Source organism: Ceratina calcarata, unplaced genomic scaffold, assembly GCF_001652005.2.
Source record: "Ceratina calcarata isolate Rehan_Ccalc_2016 unplaced genomic scaffold, ASM165200v1 scaffold578.2, whole genome shotgun sequence".
NCBI classification, from domain to species: domain Eukaryota; kingdom Metazoa; phylum Arthropoda; class Insecta; order Hymenoptera; family Apidae; genus Ceratina; species Ceratina calcarata.
In genome coordinates this window covers 102,387-112,129 of record NW_017176997.1, presented here as the reverse complement: position 1 = coordinate 112,129, position 9,743 = coordinate 102,387, and the positions used below count along the sequence as shown (strand labels likewise).

Sequence of the window (9,743 nt, the reverse complement as noted above, 5' to 3'; positions counted from 1 at the left end):
TGCTAGCATTGTTTAAGTATATAGCTTATACGAAACAGCTCACGCAGCTGCAGTTACAGCACGGATTCATTCCTTTTTTTCCCGATAAGTCCGAGATCTGTAGTCCAGCACAAGAGTAAGGAAAGTAATTACAGATAGGAAATTGCTCGAGGGGAAATGGGCTTTCCATTGGGTCTCATGATAGATTGACGTTTAAATCAGAAATAATTATTTGACGCTTGAATTTTACGAACAAAAGCTTTTCGCAAATTTCAAGAAATCTTGCAACGTGCTACAAAATTTAATACAAAATTACAATAAATTATATACAAAAGTCTTAATCTATTCTCAATCTTATGGCAAATTGAATAAAAGTGATTCGATCACTTGTTACCAGGTGTACTTAGAACGAATTTCTAATCGTTTGTTAATTTCCTTTCATTAAATTCTTCGTGCGAAACGGATCGTCCGATCGAAGTTATTCAACTCCACGGCGCGCGTTCGATCGCGAAACAAACACGCGTATTGGACACCTATTCGTTTGTTCTCGCGTTACAGCGGGGACATGCATAACTCGGCGATCGAATTATTTGAGACATTCAGAGGATATCGCGCGCACAATTACACCGCGTGCCAGCGATCTACCGTCCAGCTACCGATGGTAGGGATCGTCGTCGAGTATAAATGAAGCGTTCCCCCTCGGTCGTACGTCTGTTCCGCATAGCTCGTATCGATTTCAAGTAACGAAACGTCATTAAACCGCAATGGATCACCTCCTCGTCTTGGTGCTGTTCGCCGTTTTACCATTCGCCATGTAACGATCCTCTGTCTATCAATTTTCGAGCCTCGATTCTCGGCGTTGATCAGATCCGGAAATTTTTCTAGACAAGACACCACCGTCGACGAGGGTGGCTGCGAGTGCGCCGTGTTCCCTATGCAAATATCGAAATCGATCATTGAACGTGCTCTTCCGTATAACGTCACGTGCAACGACGAGGGGGAGGAGAAGTGTCAACAGTTATGTGTCGCTTTGGTCAGTAAATAATCGTAGTTACGTGCCTCGACGGTAGGTATAGAATTATTAGAAAGGTATGCGTAAATGATTCTGTGCAGGCCGAGAGCGCCAGGGAACAAGCGCCGCAGATGATTTGCGAGAAGCTAAACGCGCACGTAGAAAATCTTCAAGTGAGTCGCATCTGATCAATAATCATCAGATTCTAATATAGAAATTAAAAAAAAAATACTATGTTAGATTATCCAGGCATTTCATTTTACTATATAGTAAAATGCGAATACTTGCGACTTCTCTTTGGTTCCGCGATTAAATTTCAAGTACAGATAAAAATAGTGTACGCTTTTTAGGTAGCGGTGTACGCGAAAGTGTGTAACGCAATCACGTGGAAATTCACTGGTTTGAAAGCCGCGGATCCAATCTGCTGCCACGACGGGAAGAGTATTGCTTGCGCGGAACCAGCCCCGGTGATTGAAAACTAAATCATTATTCCCGATTATCCGGCAACGCACTGGCTCCCACATGGGACTTTACGTAATCAATACGTTCGTTGTTAGACTTCGGATTTTTATTCGAAATCAAATATTTCTGGCGTCGATTTATAAAACATGAATTTAATTACCTTCCGTTCAAAAATATTGACACGTATCGATCGTATTGTTACTATTTCAATATTCTGTACGAAGTTCATTGTACTTTCCTGTGAATGTATCGAATCCGGAGTCTATCTATTATATTCCATGCTTAACTCTCGTTCTCGCTGCTTCTAAATGTCAATAATTAATTATCGCCTTTTATCGAATTATTGAAATAAATATGTTAACATTAGGTAGGAATAAATGTTCGATCAGTTCCGGATTCTCGTATCCCATCCGTCCGGATATCAACTGTCAAAGAACAAAATCGTTCGTTTAAAAGCATTAAATTCTACTCATTCCTGCCTTTCTCGGCTCCTTTCCTTCAGAGATCTTTCGACCGATTATACACGTACGTCTCCCGAAGTACCGCCAGAATACAGAGTACGTCTCGGCAACTGCAGGTATCTCCCATTTCGTCAATGGTGTTCCGAGATCCTCGTTCCCGGCGCCAACCCATTGAATAAAGGGTTTGTTATCGCTCCTCCTGCCGATGAATCCTTCCTCGTGACTCTCTATATCGACCCTAACAGTCTACCAGGCCATTGTATACCCGCGGTTTTGTCGCCCCTTCTTCCGACTTCTTTAATGACTCCCGTCATTTTCACGTTCCTCCGTTTCGCTCTAAATTTCATTTAATTTCTAATGCCATTTTTCGTAACATTCATATTTGCCATCTTAGTTTATTTAATGATAATTTAAAGGATTCGCTATTGTTGAGCTTCCAACTAAGAGTATAGGTGATTTTATTAAAAGAAAAAATAAATATATATATATATATATCTGCTTTAGACTCGCAATCAGACTGACTATCCTCTGCTGAGGGTATTGCAAGAGTTACAAAGACGTAGTTTTAACAGCCTCCCAAAAGTTGACAGAGAGAGAAGGTACTGATATTTTTAGGGAGAAAAGCTTATGGCAGGGCAGACTGACCGTTCTCCTCATAGCTCCCCCGTTGCTCGTCTAGAGATTGTTAACATGTATTTTCCAAGTGTGCGTCCCTATTTCAATCGTAAATCATGCTTGTTTTCTTCGTAACTGTTTTTGGGAAAGGCTTCATCTTAAAGAAAGCTTACCAATATTAATAAAGAATAAACTCAGCAGCTGTTTTTTTATTTATCTTGTCATTCTAAAAACTAAAGCTATGTTTCGTAATTAACTATTAAGGTAAAATCCAACAGTTATTAGTGTACTCTGATTTAGATACAGTTGTACAGTTTACACGATGTGTCTGACACAGAGCTCTGTTTGATGTCATTCCACACGTTGACTCGCGCTACTGGCAAAGTCCTGAGAGAAAGAGGATCCGGGTACGACTTCGTGTTAGCTCGCACAATGTCAACATCGTCAATACGCTGACTCTACTATACTACCATCAAAAGAGAGGAACGTCGAAAGTTGTCGGAAGTAATCACACGTGGCCTGTTATTGACTTGTACTACTAGCTGCTGCGCCATGCTCAATTTGTAACTCGCGGCTACTCTCTATTTAATTTCCGGAAGAAATCGATAACATCTCTCGATGGTGTCGAAAATTGGGCGTGTGTGCGTTTAAACTAAACTCCATTCGACGTTCCATTAACATTCATGAACGCAAATTTCTATTAATCGGCTGCCAGATCATTCCCATTGATTTAGCATCCGAAATCATACGTTTGGGAGCGATACACATCGTTAAATCTATTCGCATTTCCATATCTATGTTATTATTAAATAACACGAGAATTGATGCGAGTCTGCCATCATCTATTGGCTATCAGTTTCCCCGCATGATTTCCAACCATTATTAATGAGTTCCACGTTTTCACTTTTCGTGTCTTGAATTGAATTTGCAAGCTGCCGAGATTCGCGGATCCGTACTCGAAATTCCTGAATCTGAACTTTCGTACTGCATAACAGTCACGTTTGCATGATCAAACTGTGACGAGTAATCAGCGCTGCGTCTGAAATTGAACCGGCATGTTTCGTGAGCGTATATTTATTCATGCGATGAGAGATATTCGATCCCACGCGTGCTTGGAACAGTAAATTAGATATACAGTATTGACCTCTTTCATTATTTTCATTATTTAACTAAGCAAAATTGTTGTGTCATATGTCGTGAAGAATATATCCAGATGATGCCATTTAATTTTTATCATTATTATTTCTTAAACTATTCTTAAGATTTTCCAATTCGTTTAGACATGCTAAAAGTTTGAGATTTTGGAATATTGGTGGATAGATATTAAGTGATTCAAATATATAACATATAATAAAAGTTTATATATTAAATAACAAATTATATTATGTTTCAGTTCTATCTCTTAACACGGTCGTGTGGTCCAGCCAAAACGACACGAAACTACGCCCTCACTAATGAAACTCACCCCTTAAAACTACGAAAAATTCCCATGAGTGGGGATGCTAAGAAAACTATCTCCGGGCTTTGAAAACGAAGAGGACAACGCCTAGAAAACAGATGCCTCACGCTTTCACTCTTCGCCTCAAGGACTCACACAAACAAGACTATCGCCAGAAGATAATTCAGGTACGTTTAGGCTATTTTCAAAATTTATTAAAACCATTGATAGCTTTAATTTGGGTAATGGCTCAGATATGAAATAGCGTATCAACCCTTAAGCAGACTGAGGGTTAATATTGGTATGAGATTAACTGATACAGCGAAAATGAGAAATGTATCGTTTTTAATGGCCGCACGAGACTAAAAGTAAATCTCGTTGAAGCGGTCACGCGAAAATCCCCGAGCTTTTTCCAATAATGTGTCACGTGATCGAATCCCCGAAGTATTACTGATGCGGTCTCAATGGACGTGCTTTATTTGTGTAAATAATTCCCCAGAAATGGGATAATCAATGCGCGAGTATCACAATGCACATACATCGTTAGTTCGTTGCCAGGGATTATAGTTTCTCCCAGAGTTTCGCCTGCAAATGAGCACAAAGGCTGCGAAACCAGGCTGCTAGTCGTTACAGAGTTCCTCTGTTTCGAATTACGTCTAACCCGATAGACTTGTCAATTGAAAAACTAAAGCAATTTAGTTAGCAAGATTTATGTGGAAAATGAATTTTGTTTTATTTTTTAAATGCATAGAAATTTTTTATGTAATCAAACAGTTATTCGAGCGATGGTTTTATCGATCCAGCTTCTATGAGAAATAGAACAGAGTCGTCGCATGAATATTGTAATACAGATTGCGTTGACAAATCACGCGTCGCTGGGTAATTACTAATCACGATGTCAGCTAATGCACGTGTTTCATCTTATCTTCGCAGACCGCTAAGTACACCTCGGGACGTGCAAACAGTATCTTGGAGCTCTTAAGCTACTTTAATCCTCTGCGTGCCTTTCACGCCTCCTTAATGTCCCTTCACCTCGCGCATTCCGGTTGTCAGTTCGTGAGTGGTCGGTCCATGCACGAATTTCTCAATCACTGTCGTATTTAAAAAATTATTTCACTCAATTTGCAAACTTAAAATTGAATCAAGTAATCAGTCTTTGAACTGTGGCTAAAATTTCTATGTGCAATTATGATTTCAATCCATGTCTTTTGCATGCATTCATCATTCTATGTATTTTAGTACTCTAATATTCGCGAACGCGTTAGTAAAAAAGCGAAGCACGTTGCTCGTAATTATCCTCGTTAAAAGCAGCCGGATCGTTAAACACGTACGCTGTCACGTCGCGACACCGTATGTAACATTCGTGTAACGTGACGTGCAAACACTCGGTTAGCCGCCTTAAGCTTGCAGCCATCCTGTATATAAGCCTTCCGTGTCTCCTCGGTGCCGGTACAGATCATATGTTACGTGTTACTTCGGCCGGAAACCAGCCACCGAACTACAATACACCTACAGTTCTGCTGGCCGTAATACTCCGACGATCGCCAGGCCGAAGGTGTATTTATGCACGTGTGTTTACCTATTAGCGACGCGTCAACGTGTAGCCCCTTTACCAACTGGCGATCGTTGGCTCTCATCGATGATTACTAGTAGCCAAGTCATTCGAATCAACGTAATTATGGAAATTATCATTTCGTTAATTTAAAGCAAGTGTCAAGGTTTTAAATTAAAATGGAATTCTGTGAAATCGTATTAATTTTCTTGGATTGGCCTGCGGGAATTTTTATACTGTAATTATTTGTTCGATTTTGTACGAGACAATCGTTGCATAGTTTGGTGAAATTACGCGCGCGATGCTCGAAGAACGGAAGCTCGGTAAGCAATCAGTAAAGGATCGTACAAACAATAATTGGTTAAAGAGGTCGTGAGATATCAGGGTTGCAGGAAGCGGAAGGCCGTGGATCAGCGCGCTGAAACTTCGTGGCTCCGCTTATTAACTTATTGCGTCTTCTAAGTTCGCGTTAAACTGATATTAATTACTGTACTCTCCGGAGCTAACTTCGGCTGAGCTTGTTGTCGCGTCGGTTCCTTCCCATCCGACCTACTTGCAAATTTCTTTGTCCTCGCTTCGTTTCCCTTTTTTGCGTTCCGATTTTTATGCAAATTGAAAGAATCATTGTATTATTTTAACAAATTAATATTTCGTGATTAGGCAGTCAGATTTTCATATTTTGTGCAGTTAATTCTTTCTGTACGTTCAATTCTCTAAATCTACAATCGATTTATTCTTGTCAACGTTACAAGGAATAACAAATTGAATTTGTCTTGAAGATGTTTAATTCATGGATACAACGTTGTGAATTTACTACAAGTCACGTAGCACCCAATGTACCAGTGTTAACGTCGCTCACGACACATTGAATCGCGTTGACTCCGGTTTGTTGCTGGGCGACCGTTCGAATTTCACAATGGGAACGAGCCGCGTACCGGGATAAAGAAAAGCAAGCTGCTGCTGCAAAACCCGAAAACCAATAGTGGCGCGCAAGCATCTTTCACGGAGAAAATATTTCCCACTAGACGCTTCACCGGGAGTCTTATATACGATCAGGGACCCAACGCGGGCAAACACGATTCCCGTTCTTCAGAGCCTACACATCCCCCGAGATGCGATGAAATACGACTGGTCTTTAAATGTGCGTGTCCACTTGTATCACACCCTTGTTGTCGCACCGGTAAACCACCGTCCCTTCTAAATAGCGCTTTCAACTCAGAGCATCTCTTCGAATTGTGTCTCTGAGGTTTAATGCGTGACCAAAATTCATTCCTCGTCGCTGTTTCGTATGACATAATATTTATCAGGTTTTTTCCACGGATTTGTAAAAATTTTTGAACACGGGAATCTACGGTTCGCGTTCGATACTATGGAACGCGCGTAATTCTTGTCGACGGTTCCGGATTAGGTCAGAAGTTTTTTCGACAAACTGTACGACCCGTGTCGATCCGTTCGAGAAGATTTCCAGTCGGGAAAACAATGTGAAAGGGGCTGGGTAGAAGTTTCGAAAAAGTTTGTCGACCCGCGTACTTAAACATTGTTCTTCGTCGAGATCTTACTCCACCCCAGGTTATACTGGATATTCCAATGAACTCAACCCATCCAGTCGTCCGTCTAGTCAAACACGTATTTGCGAGTAGATCCGCTGTGACTCTTTTTGTAAAAAATATGTCAATGCCACTTTTTAAGCCGCAGATATTTTTCAATGCCTGGTGCGAGTCAAATGAAGAGCTCTGAATTTCGGCGTCGATTCGAGCCCCGGTGACGAGCGTCGAATTGTGTAATATATTCATTTTCCGGTCGGACACAACATTCGTCCACCGTCCAAAACGCAGCCCGGCGCGCACGGTAAAATAAACGTTCGGCGGGATTTTCGTTGTACGATTAATCCCGTGATTCCATTGATTCGACTCTGAACGCGACGCATTGAAATAACATCCACTATCGCCGTCGATTCAACTGGACCCGCATAGCTGAAACGGTATTATAAACCCTTTCGTCCGACGATGGTTAACTATTGCTTGTCGAACAAAAGGATAGAAACGGAACGGAAATAGAGGCAAAATGGTTAGAATTTATCAGGTGCGACACTGAAAACGTATATTAAAAATCAGTTCGTGAATAGGATTTCAAGTATTCGAATTTAGTCTTTTCGTGTACTGCGCGAACGTAATATCTGTTGCCGATTTATACAAGTGGCCGTCGATATGTTTTGACGTTGACCGGGCCTGGCAGCCGTTTTTATCAAGCGTTCGCGGATTATTTTATGGTGATTCGCTCGGAGGCGAGTAAACAGTTTAAATCATCGCCGGGCGGCAACCAGTTACCTCTGAATTTTACATCGCGACGAGGGCGTTTTATTGCGAGCTCGTGTAAATTCGTCGTTCCGCCTGGGTTTTAATGGCCCTTTAGAAAATATAAATTACGCTCCTCGTCGTGCGGTAGAAATTCCAGCCGCTCTTTAACATAGATTATTTGTCACGGCCGGCCACGCGGCGATACGTCGATATTATTCATTTACGCTAATTAAATAATTCATTGGCTAATTGGTCAATGATTACAAAGTTCACGTGTCGTGGAATAGATTTTATGTTATGCCTCGGAGTTTCATCTCGTCGAACGGGAACCGTCTTTCCCGTTTCATCGTTTCCCGAGCCACCGTGTCTGACTAGCTACCGACTCTCACTACTTACGAGTCCTGGGACACGTATCGACGACTATCTGCGACGTTCCCGCGCTCTCTGCTATTTCCGACGAGAATAATTATTGTTCTTTCGCTCGGTCCCGCCCCTCGTCTCCTTTTTACGTGCTCTGCACGATCGTCCCTGACGAAATTCGCGACGGGGAATCGCCTCGACAACGGGACGCATTTGTCTTGACGTTAATTGCGAGGAAATTGTCCTGCGGTTCATCGTAAAAACCCGCAGTCTAATCATCGCTCGATGATCGTCTCTGTTATTTTATTTTCTACAAAGATTGTCTAACAAAATTAAAATCGAGTCATATAGTTTCGTGTAACGCAGAACTCCTATTCTTGCAAATAATTACAATTTATTTTTGTTCGATAAGAGATCGCCGTATCGCAGGGGACACATTTTAATTGGAGCTTTCCAATGCAGAAACTTTTCGAACTGGTTGAACCTCGTCCACGGTCCCTCCTCCCAATTATTAGATTCGTTGGGAGGCGAGCCCCTGGAGCAAACGAAGTATCGTTTAATTTTTCCTCGGATCGTCCCGAGTAAAAACGGTCCCACTGTTTTTACCTTCAGACGCTGCAGCCTGAATATTTATCTCACGCGTTCCATTTAGAACCCGGCAGTCCCTTTTTATTTCTATTATTCAGATCAGTTTCCTTATTTTAAATCCTCTGTATTTAAACGTGCTGCTAGTTGCTTCTTACGTACTGTGTGACTACGAACCCTTATTCTGTTGGAAAGAGGGTGCGACAAGGAGAGGAGGGAGGTAGAGGGAAGTACCGGGTGTAACAGCTATCATTATGCAAATCCATGTCGTCGTAGCCGAGCGGCCAAGATTAAGACGCCCATTCGTTACACAGTTTTGCTTATCGAATCATTTTTTTTTCACACTGTTGACAAATGTGCAGGTGAACATAAGCACGAATGTACTTGGAAAATATGAATACTTCGAGCAAGCGAGGTTCTTTAGTTACCTCGTGAGATTTTTATTAAAAATCGTCAGTTGTTTCGAACCAGTGGATCCTTCTAATGACGATTGACACGTCGCGGAAACGCGAGGAAAAAGCATAATTTCCTGACGGTCGGACAGGTTCGTCCAACGGCCAGGAATTAATCAGTTTTTCCTGGCAAGTGTATGCATGCCGGTCACGTTTTACGAGATTCCACCGAGTCGGGTGTAACGAGCCCTGCCTGTAAATAACCATCGAACTGCCTTGTAATAAATTACTCGAAATAAATTCATAACGAGAATGTCGTGCCGCTTTCCGCGCTAAATAATCCATATCATCGTTCAATAATCGTTCGCGATCTCGCTGCCGCATTTCAAATTTTCGATGTTTCCATTCACCCGTATTTATCAGCTTGCTACATATAAGCTCTTCTTTCGCGTTCATCTGATCTTCCGAGAAGTACTTCACATTTTTTTATATGAGAAGAATGAATCTCGACCTACTTTTGATTGTGTCGACTTCTTCTACGGTGACAAGAATCGAAAATATCAATAAATTTTCAATGTTTCTTCAATGCT

At 41.5% G+C, this 9,743-nt stretch overlaps 2 protein-coding genes across 2 annotated transcripts in view; both read left to right on the top strand.

The window, feature by feature from the left end:
- Positions 1 to 668: 668 nt before the first annotated feature.
- On the top strand, positions 669 to 4,078 carry LOC108629585 (uncharacterized). Its single transcript, XM_018032346.2, has 5 exons — positions 669 to 793; positions 865 to 1,012; positions 1,093 to 1,164; positions 1,342 to 1,458; positions 3,923 to 4,078. Exons 1-5 carry the CDS (start codon positions 744 to 746, stop codon positions 4,055 to 4,057), a joined length of 522 nt encoding a protein of 173 aa, XP_017887835.2. The 5' UTR covers positions 669 to 743; the 3' UTR covers positions 4,058 to 4,078.
- LOC108629587 (uncharacterized) overlaps positions 4,010 to 9,743 on the top strand; it is a 54,904-nt gene continuing 49,170 nt past the window's right edge. The window contains exon 1 of the mRNA XM_026817426.1: positions 4,010 to 4,155. Within this exon, the coding sequence (XP_026673227.1) occupies positions 4,087 to 4,155 (69 nt within the window). The 5' untranslated portion in view covers positions 4,010 to 4,086. The remainder of the gene's footprint in view (positions 4,156 to 9,743) is intronic.

Excerpts from the sequence above, each read along its gene's own strand:
- LOC108629585 (XM_018032346.2), top strand. The coding sequence starts at position 744 with ATGGATCACCTCCTCGTCTTGGTGCTGTTCGCCGTTTTACCATTCGCC. Across the intron at positions 1,165-1,341 it reads CGCACGTAGAAAATCTTCAA|GTAGCGGTGTACGCGAAAGT; the intron begins GTGAGTCGCATC and ends TACGCTTTTTAG. Across the intron at positions 1,459-3,922 it reads CTTGCGCGGAACCAGCCCCG|TTCTATCTCTTAACACGGTC; the intron begins GTGATTGAAAAC and ends ATTATGTTTCAG.